The following is an 18,923-nucleotide window of genomic DNA, read 5'->3' on the forward strand; positions in this document are numbered from 1 at the left end:
AGGAAGAGCCAACCCGCAGAAAGGGTAATGTACCTGCGTTGCCTAAGACTCCTCTCCACATGGCCCGATGGTCGGGATATTTTTATGACGGTAGTACTTTCCCAAGCATGGTTGAATCTCGAGGGATACCACCACTTTGAAGACCAGAATATCCAACGTGTGGCTTTAGAGGCAAGATGGTATACTATCCGAGCTAACGCTAAGTAATTATTCTAGTCATGTAATGTCACCATACAATCTTAGGTTGCTATACTTTGAAGGAGCCTTACAATCAAAAATGGGTGATCAAATGACAGAAAATCCATAGTGGGTGATCCAATAGCATAGAATTGGTGTTAGATGATACCTGTTGATTGACGATAGTTGTGCAAATAAAAGCGATTAAGCAAGTAACAATACAAGTGTGTACACAGTTTGGTAAAAATTGGAATGTAAAAAATATCTTATATAAAGAATTTTTTAATTCTTTTTAATTGCTTGATTTTGCAATAAGGATATGTTTGGTTGCATGAGATATTTTGTGAAAAACTTATTCTCCTTAGAAAGTTATCTTTCTATATTCCAACAAAAAATTGATAATTTGGAAAGTTTATGATTGCATCTTCAAAAAAATTTTCTCTTGACAAAAAATTTTTAATTTCCCTTTCCCTTTTTTGCAGGTTTCATTACAAGCAAATGCATCCTACCATAACTTTAAAACTCTTCAATTTATTTAAGCAATATATAAGAACTGACAAATAGACATGTGCAATGTGTGCTTGACAAATAATAACGAAAAAAGATAATAAGTTATTTGTTATATTTTTATTTTATCTGGAATAGATATATAAATAAGAAAAGATAAAAATAATAAGAAATCAAAAATGAAAATGAAAATAACAAAAACAGATTAGAATAAAACACAAAATTGTTATACAAAATAAAATATAAATGAAATTAGAAAGCATGCATCATAAAAGTAAAAAAAATGGATGACCTATAAAAAAAAAAAACAATAAAGGAAAACTGCCTATTAAGAACATTATCAGTGATTACTTCACTTTTTCCAAAGATTCATACCCCCAATATTTTCAAAGAGCTCTTGCACTCAAGAAAAATAAAGTTGCCAACAAGCTTGCAGAGAAATTAGATCTTTTGCTGGTGTATCTGAGAAGGAATCCGGCATCACTTATTAGGGAGTGTTGTGCATGCTCCGTTCTAGACCATGAACAAAATTACAAACCAACCTCATCCACCAACATTACCATTTTGGAAAAAGTACTTGGGAAGTTAGTTTCTTCTATCGAGAAGAACAGGTTCAGGAATCTTTAACTACATTGACTTCGACATAGGGCTCCAACTAGGCTGTGATCCAACGTGGCTTTGTCGTGGCGCCTCTGAGCTACGTAGCTCTTGGTGGACCCACCATACGTGAACAAACAAATCAAACGAGAAATAATGAAATAATCATCGTAAAGAAATAATAAAATATGATTGGATCGAGTGTACGAGAGCAAGTCAATTTACAAGGGCTTGCTGCCCAGCAGCGACATGCAAAACTCCTCCCAACCCTACAATAAAATCTAGAACTCTTTCTTGGGCTCCGCACGGTGTCGCACCGTGTCCATCATCTTCTTCCCCAAAATCTGACACGAAGGGATGATCCAGCAACATCTCGGCCGTCCACCTCTTCTTTGGGTCCTTCGCTAAGCACCTGTTCAAGAAATCCTTCCCCTCCGCTGAAAGGCTCTCCGGTATCTCCGGCAAGACATCGCCACGAGCGATCCGAAACAACAACGCCGGCAGCTCGAGGTCGACCGGGAACCTTCTTGCCGGCTTGCCGGTGACCAACTCGATCAATGTACACCCGAGAGACCATATATCCGACGGCGTCTCGTACTCGTTCCGGGCCACTCCCTCCGGCGCCACGTACAGTGGTGTGCCGCGTATAAAGATCCCTTGGGACCTCTCCGCGGCTTTCTTGGCAAGTCCGAAGTCGGCTATCTTGACCTCGCCGGAGCCGGACACGAGGATGTTGTGTGGCTTGATGTCGCAATGCACGTACCCCTTCGCATGGATATGGGCGAGGCCTTTGAGGATGGACCTGGTGCAATGCCGGACTTCGGGCTCCGAGAAGGGGCCGTGGGAAGATCGGAGGATGTCGAAGAGGCTGCCGAAGGTTGCGAGCTCAAGGAAGAGGCTGTAGGTGGCCTCGCCGTCGTCATCGGGGCCGACGTCGTCGCCGAGGCAGCCGATGATCTCGGGGCAACCTTGTAAGAGATCGAGGATCTCTTTTTCGTGCTTCAAGATGGAGGAATTGGAGACTGGTGCGGACTTGACTGCCATTATCTTCTCCAGGGAGGAGGATCCGTCGTCTCTGAGGAGTCCCAAGCTAACCGAAGCAGAGCTTCCTCTCCCCAACATCGCTCCTCTCTCCCACGTGAACGTCATCTCTCTTCTTGATCTTGACCTCCGGCTACTGCACCCTATCTAACTTCTTGAGAATATATGTAGTGCTGTGGCCCTCTGTTTTTGGAAGTCCTTCTTTCTCTTGGAGAGCAGCTTTTGGAGTGCAAAATTGGAAATCCTGACCCTACTCGGCTTGGGCTTCGCATACATATCTTCACCATCCATGATGGTAGATTTACCCAAAAAAGATCGTCTAAGATGGATAGGCTTCGTATGTGTGTGTATTCTAATTATGGTAGGTCGTTACCAAGAAAATTTGAATAATAGTAATTTACTGATTTTTTTTGAAACCTTTTGTACCGATGATTTAATGCCGACTCAGGTTCCAGAATTTTCGAATTCGGAAGCCGTTAATTAACTGATTTGGTCATCTGGGTCTGCGGGCGGGGCTGCACGGAACTCTATCGATTAATGGAAAAGCTTTAGTGGCCCAAATAATATAACTCAATAAGAAGTAACTCAGCTGTTACGTTATACTCTATTTGTTCCCTTTGAATTGAGATATCGTCTGTGCCACGTATTGAAGCGAAGTGAATGGCTGAAAACGTACAGCAGAGTTATTTTGTGAGTGATTTTCCTGACTTTCCAAACAGCAATGGATGTCCTAAAACCAATCCCAAGAACCAAACAGCAAAAAACATTAAAAAAAAAAGAAAAAGAAAAAGAAAAAAGCAAGCTAATGTTCCGGTAACTGACCTTAAAAGAAGAATTATGAGGATCAAATCTATGTAGTTTCGTTCTCTCTGCGTTGGCACGGATGAAAGAAACTCCAGCCAAACCATTTATGATCAGGACCATTCTTGTTGGGATCATGTGCATTTTAACCTAGTCCTTGATCCTCTTAAAAGGCTTATAGTTGCATAGCTATACGATTATGCGTTAGAAGACAATGTCAAATTCTCCCTCGAGTTCTTACAATCAAAAATCACAATCTAAAAGACTACCAATTATAACTTCATGGGAAGTACCTTACTTACTTCATTTATTTCAAAAAATAGAAAGAAAAAAAGAGTAGAAGATATATAGAAAATGGGAGATAAACTGCAGGTAGAATGTGTTGTATGACACTGGATCAAAGCATATAAAAATGTATCACTTAAATTTGAAGACATCTATTTCTCTTTGATTAAGGCCTTGAACACTTTAATCTGCTCGTGCTCATAAAAGCTTGAACGAACCAACATTCATTTCTTATCATCACTACTTTAGAGTTTCGAAATTGCCGAAATCTTTTAATTCCTTTGAATCTGAACTTGTACTACTAGAAAAAGGTGATTTATTGAGAGAATTTGCTGAGGAAAAAAATGTTTTGTAATTCTGACAAATTTTCTGACAAAAGATATAAACTGCAAAAAATTTTTGAGGAAAAAATTTTTCTTTGAAAATCCCTCGCAACAGTAATTTTCAAGAATTTTTCAAGAAAATATTTTTTATCAAAAATTTTTCATTAAAAATTAATTTATGAGAAAAAAATATCTCAAAAATTACTTTTGCGAGAGATTTTTTGAGAAAACTCTTTTTATTAAATTTTTTTCACTAAGAACTCATTTATGAGGAAAAAATCTCTTGGAACACTTCTCGTAAAAATTATTTTCGAGAAATTTTTTGAGAAAATATTTTTCATCCAAAATTTTTCACAAAGTACTCATTTATGAAGGAAAAATTCCTCCAAAATTACTTTTGCGAAAGATTTTTCGAGAAAAATTTGTTCATCAAAAATTTTTCACTAAAAACTGATTTGTGAGGGAAAAATCCCTTAGAAAATTCTTCACGAAAGTAATTTTCGAGAGATTTTCTGATAGAATATTTTTCATCAAAAATTTTTCACTAAGAACTCATCTACGAGGGAAAAATCCCTCGAAAATTACTTTTGCGAGGGATTTTCAGAGAAAAAATTTTTTCTTCAAAAACTTTTGTAATTAATATTTTTTGTTCGAAAATCGATCGGAATTGTGAGGGAATTTTTTTTTCGATAAATTTTCTTGATAAATCACCTTTTTTTAGTAGTTAATTTCACCTATGTAAGACATCCCCCTGGTATATGACAAAAATTTAATCGGATACTTTCATAACAATAGGTTCAGTCAAACAAATCATGAGTTTTGTCACATAGAAATGCTCACGGAGTGGGATTGATCATGAGTGCTCATGCTGTGATAAGTAAATCCACAGAACTACGAGATGGCAACAATGCAAACAACAACAATAATAATATATAAATAAACATTTTTATGCATTGTCCACAAAAATTAGCATTACCTAAGTGGCCCAACTTACAAATTTTCCCTCATAGATAAACAACTACAATCACTCATCAGAAATGTAATCACTACATCCTATTAGACAACAAAGTTCTTATTTTATATTTAGAAAGATATGCTATAATGCACCAATGTTGATAATTTTTTGGTTCTTCATCCATTATTGTAAGAAAGGGCGTCCACATATGTGCGCAAAGATGTAACACTAGTAACAATAAAATATAAATTGCTCAAGGTGTTCTAATTGCAAATTTATGTTTTGTAATCAACAGCATACGTAAAATAGTTTACTCTGTAATAAGTTCTTAATAAGGTACAATATTGTAGGAATAGGACAAACACTAATTTTATCCAATAAAATAAGTTCTTAATCATAAGGTATAATGTTGTATGAAAAGGACAAACACTAATTAACTTCATCCAATGACGTACTTAACCTGAAAATTACAAAATGGTATAAAAATGGACAAAAATGATTTGTTTACTGCAGTACCAAACAAAAAAGAACTAGATAATTAATTTTTAAATAGACCTTCAAATATTTTTTCTAATTTTAAACTAGTCAAATATCCATAAATGGTACATATTATTGGACACTTGGAAGAGAGATAAATTAAATATAGAAAATTAAAAAAAAAAAACTGTACTCAAAGGCGCAAATAGTTGGCGTTCACCTGCGTCACTATTGGATATACAACGAATAAATCCAAACACACTAGTAAGTTAATTAATAATCAATCAAAATAATTTTTATGATAAAAAATATAAAAAATTAACAAATATAGAAAGCTTAGATCTCAATTAATATACACCGTAGGAAGCTTAGATATCAATTAATTCATACTAGAATGCATCTTCTCAGTATTTATTTAAAATTATGTTTTATATTATTATCATTAATTAGATCACGAACCGGCCCTCGTCCTCCATCCCGCACCCCCCCTCCCCCGAACCCCCCAACCAAAAAAAGGCAAGATAAAAATCTGATTTGAAGAAAAAAAGAGAAAGTTACATAAACACTCCTCAACTTTAGGCTTATCTTTAAGACACCTCTTAGCTTTAAACGTTTCGAATAGATCTCTAAAGTTTGTAAATCGTTGCAAATTGGTCCTTTGGCTCTCTGACCAGTTGATCACATTTATCTTTTATTTCAATTGATGAAAATATCTTCTCTCTCTTTTAGCCTATTCTAACTTTAAGATCTATGCAAAATAATCCAGATCATCCATATAGCTACTTTGAGATCTATCTAGGCAAATGAGTATTCAGATCGGTTTTGTAGCTACTTTGATATCTATATAGATGGATGAATAATTGGATCATCCATTGTACAAATCTCAAGATGCTCTAAACTTCTTATAAGGATTTGATACCTCGAGATTTAGCCTATATTGAGTTCACAGCGAGGTTCGCGGCGAAAAACGGAGTCCAACGAGACCAAGATCATTCAAAATCGAACTCGGATGGAGGAGATACGAGCTTTTGAAGTCGGCATAAGACCTGAGGTGGCGGAGGACCGCCGGCGGCGGGCGGCAGCGGCGTGCGACCCAGGTGTGCGACCAAGGCGGGCGGACGACCCAACCGGGCACGCGGCCCAACCTGTATGCGGGCGCATCCCAGGCCTGCATGCACGGGCCGGCCCAGGCCCAGGCGCCCTGCTTGGGCCCTTTACCCCGGTCCATCGTAGATCGGGCGGTCCACGACTCGGCCTGTGGACCGTGTGGGCGTTTTTCACTCGTTTCTTGCGGTCCACGGTACTATTTCGTGGATCGATCGTGATCGGAGGGCGCAAGGAACTCTCGATCTTGATCCGACGGTTTAGGGACTTGATTTGGGTTGATTAGGGACACTTAAATCTAATCTAATTAGGTTTAAACCTCATTTAAGCCTTTAAAAGCCCTGTACGTGAAACAGAGAGCGGTGGTGGTTCGAGTTTTCTCCGTGGATACGCCGTACGGAACCCGAGAGAAAAGAGAGGTGGAAGCACTAAGAGAGAAGGAGCAGGAGGCTCCTGGACAGCGGTCGTCGGGTACTTCAGGGGGGTCTTCCAAGAGAGAGAGCTTTTGTGAGAGAAACTTCAGGTGAGAGAGAAATTGGATGTACGAGGGTTGAGGATGAGATCTCCTCTTGTAAAATTTTTTTTTCATAGTGAAGTTTGCATGTCCCATGGAGGCGAGCCCTTTTGTGGCTGATCCACGTATTTTGATTGTTTTGTTTTGTTTCTTCTTTCTTCCTGCTGCATCGCGTGGTACTGAAAAGGTCTTAGAAGATGGTGTCCAGACCAGACATCCATTCAACAAGTGGTATCAAAGCAAGATGGTACAAGGATGCAGATTACAGCGGTGATGAGCAAGACTGAAGATGGAGAAGATAGGAACAATCAAGATAGAGATCAACAAGTTTGATGGTAAGAGCAATTTCTCCTTGTGGCAGGCAAAGGTGAAGGATGTGCTCATCCAACAGGGGTTGATCGATGCTCTCTTGTGTGATGAGAAGCCGACCACCATGGAGGTGCGAGATTGGAAATGGCTACAGATGCAGGCGGTGAGCACCATCCGCATGTACTTGACGGATGAGGTGGTGATCCATGTGTTAAGCGAGATTTTTTTGATGGTGCTGTGGTCGAAGCTCGAGGAGTTGTACATGGCAAAGTCTCTCACCAACACTCTTTTCCTTTGGAGGCAGTTCTACCAACTGTGGATGGTTGAGGGACAAAGCGTGCAGGAGCATCTCAGCCACTTTCAGAAGATCCTCACCGACCTCTTCAGCGTTGGCGAGAATGTTGAGGAGAACATCAGGGTGCTAGTTTTGCTAGCGTCGCTTCCTCCTTCATACGAATCTTTGGTGACTGCTCTTCTTGTGGGGAAGAGCACTATCAAGATGGACGAGGTCACCGCGGCAATACTCCAGAATGAGGTTCTTAGGAGGAAAAACTCAGCTTTGAGCTCAGGTGGCGGTAGCTCAGCTTTGGTGGCTTCTGAAGGAGCAGGAGGCGGTAGACGAAATGACAGGAGATCGCAATGAGGGTGGTCTAAGTCCAGGAGGGACTTGAGCAAAATCAGATGTTACCGGTGTAAGGAGTTGGGGCATCTAGCTAGAGATTGTCCTCAACTCAAAAATCGGACGGTGGCTGCTGTAGCGACGGCCGGCAGCGACTCAGATGGAGATGTCCTAGAGATATCTGATGAGGTATCTACTTCTTCACAGCAGTGGATATTAGATTCTGCATGCCCTTATCATGTATGTTGCAGAGAGGAGCAGTTTGACTCCCTAGAGAACAGTGAGGACACTGTATATCTGCCGGATGGATCGAATTGTGCGATTAGAGGCATTGGGACGGTCAGCTCGAGGACATATGACGGAACAGTGAGGAGATTGGGGAAGGTTCGATATATTCTCAATTTCAGACGAAATCTTATCTCACTTAGCAGACTGGATTCGAGAGGCTATAGGACGGTAGCTGGTGGAGGAATCTTGAGGGTGCTATGCAGCGATAGGATTATGCTGGAGGGGAAGAAGGGGAGCAGAGGATATTATTATCTGGCGGGGAGCCCAGTGCGAGGTGGAGCTTCAGGAGCTAGGTGGAGCCCAGAACGAGGTGGAGCTCCAGAAGGTGGAGGAGCACAGCATACGATGGAGATGGGATCGAGCAGCCTGGCTCGACTCCCATGTTTGCCCATCCATGATCAGTAGGTGATTGTTCCAAGGCATGGGGGCGAGATCCAGAAGCTTTCGGAGTGTGGAGGAGGTCGAATATCGAGTCGAGATAGATATTGTTAGGATTTGATGTCTTAAGATTCAGTCCATATTGAGTTCACAGCGAGGTTCGCGATAAAAAATGGAGTCCAACGAGACTAAAATCATCCCAAACGGAGCTCGGATGGAGGAGATACGAGCTTTTGAAGTCAGCACGAGATCCGAGATGATGGAGGACCGCCAGCGGTCGGTGGCGGGCGGCAGCAGCGCGACCGCATGCAACGAAGCACGGGACGCGCGACCCAAGCATGCGGGCGGCCCAGGCGGGCACGCGGCCCAGCCCGTGCGCGGGCCCGCATGCGGGCGCGGCCCAGGCCCCCACGTGCAGGCCGGCCCAGGCCCAGGCACCCTACCCGGGCCCTTTACCTCGGTCCACGGTGGACCGGGAGGTCCACGGCTGGGTCTGTGGACTGCGTGGGCATTTCCCACGCGTTTCTCACGGTCTACAGTACTATTTCGTGGATCGATTGCGATCGGAGGGCTCAGGGAGCTCCCGGTCTTGATCCGACGGTTCAGGGACTTGATTTGGGTTGATTAAGGACTCTTAAACCTAATCTAATTAGGTTTAAACCTTGTTTAAGCCTTTAAAAGGCCTGTACGTGAAATAGAGAGTGGTGGTGGTTCGAGTTTTCTCCGTGGATACGCCGTACGGAGCCGTACAGAACCCGAGAGAAGAGAGAGGTGGAAGCGCTAAGATAGGAGCAGGAGGCTCTTGGACAGCGGTCATCGGGCACTTCAGGGGGGTCTTCCAAGAGAGAGAGCTTTTATGAGAAAAACTTCAGGTGAGAGAGAAATTGGGTGTACGAGGGTTGAGGGTGAGATCTCCTCTTGTAAATTTTTTTTTCATAGTGAAGTTTGCATGTCCCGTGGAGGCGAGTTCTTTTGTGGCTGATCCACGTATTTTGATTGTTTTGTTTTATTTCTTCTTTCTTCCTGCTGCATCGCGTGGTACTGAAAAGGTCTTGGAAGGTGGTGTCCAGGCCAGACATCCACCCAACACTTCTTTATTCATCCATCTGTATAGATTTCAAAGCAATCAATGCATGACTAGGCTCATCCATCCACCTACATATATATAAAAGCAATTGATAGATGATCAAGATTATTCATCAATCTACATAAATCTCAAAGCAATTGCATATATGGTCCAGATTATTCATCCTTCTACACAGATCCCAAAGCAATCAATTGATGATCAGGATTTTCTTCCATTTGCTCGGATCTCAAAAAGCAACTATGGTGCTCCAAATGTTTATCTATTTGCACAGATCTCAAAACAAATGTGGATGATTTAGATATTAATCTTCCTTTGCAGATCACAAAATAATTATGGATGATCTAAATATTTATCCATTTGTACAGATCTCAAAGCAATCACAGGTGATCCAATTATTCTTTTATCTGGATATACGTCTAAGCAATCACAAATGATCTAGCTATTCATCCACTTATACAGCTCTCAAAGCAACTATGATAATCCAAATGTTTATCTATTTGCACAAATCTTAAAGTGATTAGCGGATGATTTAGATTTTATTCAATAACTTGTATAGATCTCAAAATTGCCATGGATGATGCAGATATCCATCTACCTGTATAGATCTCAAAACAATCGTAGATTATCTTGATATTCATTTTCCTACACAGAACTCAAAGCAATCGCTGACGATCCAGATATTCATTCATCTCCACAGATCTCGAAGAAAAGATGGATGATCTAGATATTTATCCATCTACATGGATCTTAAAGCAACCATAGATGACCCAAATATTTATCCACCTATATAGATCTCAAAGCAACAAATGAATACTGGATCGTGCATGGTTGCTTTGAGATTTATGTAGGTAGATGAATAATCCTGATGATCTATCGATCAGTTTGAGAATTATGCACTTGAATGAGAATCAAGATCTTCATGGTTGCTTTGAGATCCGTTCATGTTGATGAACATCTGGATCAACGGTGGATACTTTTAGATCTATGCTAATAGATGAATATTTGGATCATCCGTGGTTGGTTTGAAATCTGTAGCAGATGAATATTTGAATCATCTATGATTGCTTTGAGTTTATATAGATCGATGAATATCTAGATAATTCACAGTTGCTTTGATATCTATGCAGGTAGATAAATATGTAGATTATCTATGATTACTTTGATATCTGCACAAATATATGAATATTTAGATCATTCATAGTTGCTTTAGGATCTATGTAAATAGATGAATATCCGGATCATTCATAGCTATTTTTAAATCTATGTATGTAAATAAATATTTGGATCATTCGTGATTGCTTTAAGATCTATGTTGGTGAATGAATATTCGGGTCATTCATGATTGCTTTGATATCTATGCAAGTGGATATGAATATGATCTCGATTGTCCACCATTTCTTTGACATATGTGGTTGAGGATGAATTTTCACATTATCCTTGGTTGTTTTAAGATTTGTGCAGATCGATGAATATCTGGATTCTCCATGATTGCTGTGAGATCTGTCAAGATAGATAAATATCTAGATCACCCATAATTGCTTTGAGATATGAGAGGACATACATTTGGATCATAGTGGTTGCTTTGAGATCCATGGAGGTAGGGGAATATGTTGATCATCAAATGATCACTTTGAGATCCTGGCAGAAGGATCGATAATCTGGATCATCTATGCGATTGCTTTAAAATTTATGCAAATTTATGAAATAATCTATAGTCATTCATTAATCGCTTTGACAGTTGTGTCAATAAATGGATGATCTTGGTCATGTACTGTTTACTTTATGATCTATGCAGATGGATGAGTAAAGAAGTTTAGCGCACTTGGATAATGCGATGGATGATCTTATGGTGGATTCGTATAAAGGAAAGGAAGTCCTGACGTCACTGTACAATGGGATTCTTTTAAGATGCAAAGGATATTTTGATCAAACAATAATTTTATATCACCATGTGATGGTCATGTAACTTCATTTTGTTAAAGAAGATTAACGGCCGGACTAGATCGGAATAGTTTGTAAATTTAAGGGATATTTTTTTAACTTTTTAAAGTAGAGGGATGTCTTTGAGATTGACCCAAAGTGTTGGAGGTGTCCTTGCAATTTTCACACACACACACACACATTAAAAAAAAAAAAAAAAAAAAAAAAAAAAAAGGAAAAAAAAAAAAGAAAAACACCTATGGATCTAAACTATAGTCCAGCAAAACTATGACCCATGAATTTGGATCCTCGTCATACAACAAAGCCCGGGCTTAAATGGTAGGAGTTCGTGGGACCCAAGCGGGCTTCTGTTTAGTCAGAATTAGTCAAAAATATGCAGAATACTTTTTGCAAGGGGGGCTTCACAGAAGAATTTTGAAACTCGTAACTAGTAACATTACCAGCGATTACTTCACTTTTTTCAAAGATTCATATTATCTTAGCAGTTTCAAAGAGCTCTTGCACTCAAAAAAAATAAAGTTGCCAACTAGCTTGCAGGCAAATTAAATCTTTTGCTAGTGTATCTGAGAAAGAATCCTGCATCATTTATTGGGGAGGGTTGTGCTTGCCCTGTTCCGGACCATTAACAAAATTACGAACTAACCTCATCTACCAACATTATTATTTTTGAAAAAGTACTTGAGAACTTAGTTTCTTCCATCGATAAGAACCGGTTCAAGAATCTTTAACCACATCGACTTCGAGCTAGGGCCCAGCCAGGGTATGGTCCAACGTGGCTTTGTCGCGGCGCCTCTGAGCTACGTAACTCTTGGTGGACCCACCATACGTGTGCAACCAAATTAAACAAGAAATGTTCATCGTAAAGTAATAATAAAATATGATTGGAGCGAGTGTACAAGAGGAAGTCAATTTACAAGGGCTTGCTGCCCAGCAGCGACATTCAAAACATCTCCAAACCCTACAATAAAATCTAGAACTCTTTCTTGGGCTCCGCATGGTGTTTCACCGTGTCCATCATCTTCTTCCCCAAAATCTGACACGAAGGGATGATCCAGCAACATCTCGGCCGTCCACCTCTTCTTTGGGTCCTTCGCTAAGCACCTGTTCAAGAAATCCTTCCCCTCCGCTGAAAGGCTCTCCGGTATCTCCGGCAAGACATCGCCACGAGCGATCCGAAACAACAACGCCGGCAGCTCGAGGTCGACCGGGAACCTTCTTGCCGGCTTGCCGGTGACCAACTCGATCAATGTACACCCGAGAGACCATATATCCGACGGCGTCTCGTACTCGTTCCGGGCCACTCCCTCCGGCGCCACGTACAGTGGTGTGCCGCGTATAAAGATCCCTTGGGACCTCTCCGCGGCTTTCTTGGCAAGCCCGAAGTCGGCTATCTTGACCTCGCCGGAGCCGGACACGAGGATGTTGTGTGGCTTGATGTCGCAATGCACGTACCCCTTCGCATGGATATGGGCGAGGCCTTTGAGGATGGACCTGGTGCAATGCCGGACTTCGGGCTCCGAGAAGGGGCCGTGGGAAGATCGGAGGATGTCGAAGAGGCTGCCGAAGGTTGCGAGCTCAAGGAAGAGGCTGTAGGTGGCCTCGCCGTCGTCGTCGCCGAGGCAGCCGATGATCTCGGGGCAACCTTGTAAGAGATCGAGGATCTCTTTTTCGTGCTTCAAGATGGAGGAATTGGAGACTGGTGCGGACTTGACTGCCATTATCTTCTCCAGGGAGGAGGATTCGTCGTCTCTGAGGAGTCCCAAGCTAACCGAAGCAGAGCTTCCTCTCCCCAACATCGCTCCTCTCTCCCACGTGAACGTCATCTCTCTTCTTGATCTTGACCTCCGGCTACTGCACCCTATCTAACTTCTTGAGAATATATGTAATGCTGTGGCCCTCTGTTTTTGGAAGTCCTTCTTTCTCTTGGAGAGCAGCTTTTGGAGCGGAAAATTGGAAATCCTGACCCTACTCGGCTTGGGCTTCGCATACATATCTTCACCATCCATGATGATAGATTTACCCAAAAAAGATCGTCTAGGATGGATAGGCTTCGTATGTGTGTGTATTCTAATTATGGTAGGTCGTTACCAAGAAAATTTGAATAATAGTAATTTACTGATTTTTTTGAAACCTTTTGTACCGATGATTCAATGCCGACTCAGGTTCCAGAATTTTCGAATTCGGAAGCCGTTAATTAACTGATTTGGTCATCTGGGTCTGCGGGCTGGGCTGCTCGGAACTCTATCGATTAATAGAAAAGCTTTAGTGCCCCAAATAATGTAACTCAAAAAATCAATCAGCTGGTACGTTGTAATCTGATTTCTCCCTCATCGTTTGTGCAACACAATGCAGCAAAAAGAATGCTTTAAAATAGCCGAGTGACTTTTGGAGTGGTTTCGGGTTGCGATACAATTGAACCTTAATTAGCTCAGGGAGTTGCGCAGGCATCCATGCTTCCTCACGTGCAGTGCATGGCATGTGCGGAAAACCAGTGGCCGCTGAACCAAGGTAGATAATGGCGGTTGTCTGCTGTCCAAGCCTTGGGCTGAAAACTTTTTCAGAAAAAAAAAAAAAATGTGGGTAGCTGGTATAACGGCCTATGAAGCAGTGGATGCACATCGAGCAGATTGTCTAAAATTGTTTTTTTTTGGGGGAAGATAAATGATTATATATATATAGTAAAATTGTTGTAACAGTTTATGTGTGTCATGTGATTAAAGAGATAATCTCAAACGATCATTAAATATCCGGTCATATCAGATAATGCTTAATATGTTACGTACATATATGTGTGATAGTTATCGGATGGCTTAATTATTCACTTCGTCCCTAACGATTGGTTTCAAAATTATTTGAGTCCCTAAGCTTTTGCAAGTTGCAATCTTATATATGATATCATAAAAATATTTCGATCGAGCCACCACCATTAATTCAATGCCGTTAACTCAAATAGAATTAGGAATATAAATGGACTGGATTAGATTAGATTATACTTAAATTCAACTCCAATCCGAAATATTTTGGATTTGAAAATCTGACTCCAAAATCGAACCAAACACTCTACTAATCCAATCCAATTCAGTCTAAAAAATTCAGAATGAATTGGCCTGAATTTTTGAACTTTTACATACATCAGAATGTAATTTGGATCATAATTCAAAAATAAATTATATGAATTCGAAACATATATTACTTATAGGTACTCTACACTATTATCCTACATCTAACAACTAATATTATAATAGTGATTAATAAAAAATAAAAAATAAAAATTTTAATACTAAGGGTCTCAACAAGTCACGTTATAATAGCATCATGTCAAAAATATAACGTTCTATATTTTCAAAAAAATTACATCGTCAAAATATAATAAATTCTATGACATTTAAAAGAAACGAAACTTGAAGCGTGCACGCATATATATATATATATATATATATATATATATATATATATATATATATATATATATATATATATATATAATTCAAACTAGAAAAATAGGTTAGATTTGATTTGGATCATAATTTCAATTTTGGGTTGAATTTAAATTTTATAATATTAAATTTAAATTCAAGTTAAAAATCTAAAATTATTAAAAATTGACTTCAAATCCATCTGATTCGATTCGGATCGATTTAGATTTTAGATTTTTTTCAATCCACTTGCACCTCTAAACGAAATTGCACGGAAGACGTGTATTTTTTGACAGGACAAAAAGATGCCACGTCAATTATAGATTAAGCCAATAAAACATCGCCACATCATCCTCTTAACCAATCTCCCAACCGATTTCTAGCTCTGGTCGGAAGAATTAAAAATGAACCTCGACCAAGCCCTATCTCTTCGTGTGACCCTAATCCCCCACATCTTTAGATGCTCATCTCTCTACGGCCATACACCGAGAACCAGCATGCCTCTGGTTGCCCGTCTCTCCGGCGGAACATCGAGCACCGGCACGTCTTTCTTGGCTGTACACCGAGCATTAGTAGCCATCCAAGCCTTAGTCCCGTGTAGTGCTAAGGCAAAGAGCGGAGTGGGGCGTGGCCCTTTCTGCCACCACTTCACCACCAAAGCCTAGGAGCACGGTGTGGCCCTCCTTGCAACCCTATTCCTCCAGTACCCGCCTCCCCTGGCGTTGTCTTCTTCCTCACCATGTAAGTTCAGGAGCCTGGCCTCAAGATGGGCCCTAAGGCCTCGAGGGCAAGTGCTCCACCAAAGGCGCTCATAAGTAACCTGCTGTGGTTGACCAGTGCTTGAGCCATAACCCAAAATTCAGGCCTCAAATGTCCAGTGATGTCGAGATTCTAGAGCCTCTCCTGATGTAGATTTTGTTATTGTTGTACTTTTGAATGTTCTTACTTTGGGTATATTGGGATGAAGATAATATCTCTACTTCGTTGTGTCATCATCATTTAGTTTTATTATCAATTGGATATTGCATGTAATCATGGTCCCGACTGGAATAAAAAGAATAAAAAGATGCTAGTTTTTTTTATCCCTTTTCTTATTTATGTTTTTATTGTAAATAAGTTTTATTGGTGGCTCAAGAGTTATGAGAATTTTCATTGTGAAAGTCCACATAGGGGGATCCAATAACATGATGGTTTTTGTATGAAATATGGCATTCTTTGATTATGATGATGTTAGGATTTGACACCTCGAGATTCAACCCACATGATTGAGCCCACAGCGAGATTCGCGGCGAAAAATGAAGTCCAACGAGATCAAGATCACTCCAAATGGAGTTCGGATGGAGGAGATATGAGCTTTTGAAATCGGCACGAGATCTGAGACAGTGGAGTACCGTCAGCGGTCGGCAGAGTGGCGGCGGTGCACGGCCCAGGCGGGGCCAATGCGCAGGACACGCGACCCAGGCGTACGGCCCAGGCGAGTGGGCGGCTCAGCCGGGCACGCGGCCTAGGCGCGCGGCCCAAGCGGGCGCACGGCCCAGCCCGTGCGCAGGCCCGCGCGTGCGGGCCGGCCCAGGCGCCTTGCCTGGCCTGTACCCCAATCCACCGTGGACCGAGCGGTCCATGACTGGACCTGTGGACTGCGTGGGCATTTTTCACACGTTTCTCATGGTCCACGGCACTATTCTGTAGACCGGAGCGCGATCGGACGGCGTGGGTGGCTTCCGGTCTTGATCCGACAGTCCAGGGGGTTATTTGGCTTTGTTTAGGACTCCTAATCCCTCTCTAATCAGGTTTAAGCCCTTTAAATAGGATTGATCGATGAAATAGAGAGTAGGCGGCTTGGTTTTATCTCACGAAAATCCGTGAGGGCTGTGTTCGCACGAAAACCAAAGAAGATCGAGGCCTGTGAAGGAGAGAGAGAAGGCTGTATGCTGTGAGAGAAGGAGCAGGAGGCTCCTGGACAGCGGACATCGATCACTTCAGAGGTTCAGAGGGTCTTTCAAGAGAGAGAGCTTTTGAGAGGGAAATTTCTAGTGAGGGAGAATTGGGTGTACAAGAGTTGAGGGTGAAGTCTCCTCTTGTAAATTTTTTTTTCATAGTGAAGTTTGCATGCCCCGTGGAGGCGAGCCCTTTTGTGGCTGATTCACGTATTTTGATTATTTTATTTTGTTTCTTCTTTCTTCCTGCTGCATCGCATGGTACTGAAAAGATCTTGGAAGGAGGTGTCCTGGCCAGACATCCACCCAACAAATGGTATCAGAGCTAGGTTGGTACAAGAACACAGATTGCAGCGGTGGTGAGCAAGACTGAAGATGAAGAAGACAGGAACAATCAAGATGGAGATCAACAAGTTTGATGGTAAGAGCAATTTCTCCTTGTGGCAGACAAGGGTGAAGGATGTGCTCATCCAACAGGGGTTGATCGATGCTCTCTTGTGCGATGAGAAGCCGACCACCATAGAGATGCGGGATTGAAAATGGCTACAGATGTAGGCGGTGAGCACCATCTTTATGTACCTAACGGATGAGGTGGTGATCTATGTGCTGAGCGAGACTTCTCTGATGGTGCTGTGGTCGAAGCTCGAGGAGTTGTACATGGCAAAGTCTCTCACCAACACTCTTTTCCTCTAGAGGCAGTTCTACCAACTGCAGATAGCTGAGGGACAGAGCATGCAACAGCATTTCAGCCACTTCCAAAAGATCCTCACCGATCTCCTCAGTGTTGGTGAGAATGTTGAGGAGAAGATCAGGGCGCTGGTTTTGCTGGCGTCGCTTCCCCCTTCGTACGAGTCCTTGATGATGGCTTTTCTAGTGGGAAAGAGCACCATCAAGATGGACGAGGTTACCGCGGCGATACTCAAGAACGAGGTTATCATGAGGGAGAACCCAGCTTCGAGCTCAGGTGGCGGTAGCTCAGCTTTGGTGGCTTCTGGAGGAGCAGGAGGTGGTAGACGGAGCGACAGGAGATCGCAACGAGGGCGGTCCAAGTCCAGGAGGGACTTGAATAAAACCAAGTATTACCAGTGTGAAGAGTTGGGGCATCTAGTCAGAGATTGCCCTCAACTCAAAAATCGGATGGTGGCTGCTGTAGCGATAGCCGGTAGCGATTCAAATGGAGATGTCTTGGAGATATCTGACGAGGTATCTACTTCTTTCCAGTAGTGGATATTAGATTCTGCATGCCCCTATCATGTATGTTGCAGAGAGGAGCAATTTGACTCTTTGGAGAACAGTGAGAGCACTGTATATCTGTCGGATGGATCGAGCTGTGCGATCAGAGGCATTGGGATGGTCAACTAGAGGACACATGATGGTGCAGTGAGGAGATTGGGAGAGGTCCGATACATACCCAATTTCAGGCGGAATCTTATCTCACTTAGCAAACTGGATTCGAGAGGCTACAGGATGGTAGCTGGTGGAGGAATCTTGAGGATGCTACGCAGCGATAGGATTATGCTGGAGGGGAAGAAGGGGAGCAGAGGACATTATTACTTGACAGGAAGTCCAGTGCGAGGTAGAGCTTCGGGAGCCAGGCGGAGCCCAAAGTGAGGTGGAGCTCTAGGAGGCGGATCGGGCACGAGACAGGAGACTCAGGAGGACGAGAGGTGACGTCGCAAGGTGAGATTCCTATTGTCGCATGACGATGCCCCAAGCAGGTCTCAGGTCAGGAGGAGCACAGCATACGACAGAGATGGGATAGAGCAGCTTTGCTCGACTCCCATATTTGTCCATCCATAATCAGCAGGCGATTGCCCCAGGGCATGGGGGCGAGGAGATCCAAAAGCTCTCGGAGTTTGAAGGAGGCCGAATATCGAGTCGAGGTGGAGATTATTAAGATTTGATACCTTGAGATTCAGCCCATATTGAGCCCATAGCAAGGTTTGCGATAAAAAATGGAGTCCAACGAGACCAAGATCACCCCAAATGGAGCTCGGATGGAGGAGATACGAGCTTTTGAAGTCGGCATGAGACTCGAGGCGGCGGAGGACCACCGACAGCCGACCGGCGGAGCGGCGGCGGCGCGCGGCCCAGGCGGGGCCAATGCGCTGGATGCGTGACCCAGGTGCGTGGCCCAGGCGGGCAGGCGGTCCAGCCGGGTGTGCGA

General features: G+C 42.4%; 2 protein-coding genes across 2 annotated transcripts; both read right to left on the reverse strand.

The window, feature by feature from the left end:
• Window positions 1–1,497: 1,497 nt before the first annotated feature.
• On the reverse strand, window positions 1,498–2,403 carry LOC140857917 (mitogen-activated protein kinase kinase kinase 20-like). The gene has a single exon (XM_073257327.1). The coding sequence runs from the start codon at window positions 2,401–2,403 to the stop codon at window positions 1,498–1,500; it is 906 nt and encodes a 301-aa protein (XP_073113428.1).
• Window positions 2,404–12,308: 9,905 nt separating this feature from the next.
• Window positions 12,309–13,199, reverse strand: LOC140857918 (mitogen-activated protein kinase kinase kinase 20-like). The gene has a single exon (XM_073257328.1). The coding sequence runs from the start codon at window positions 13,197–13,199 to the stop codon at window positions 12,309–12,311; it is 891 nt and encodes a 296-aa protein (XP_073113429.1).
• Between the last annotated feature and the right edge of the window lie 5,724 nt (window positions 13,200–18,923).

This window comes from Elaeis guineensis, chromosome 5, assembly GCF_000442705.2.
Source record: "Elaeis guineensis isolate ETL-2024a chromosome 5, EG11, whole genome shotgun sequence".
NCBI classification, from domain to species: domain Eukaryota; kingdom Viridiplantae; phylum Streptophyta; class Magnoliopsida; order Arecales; family Arecaceae; genus Elaeis; species Elaeis guineensis.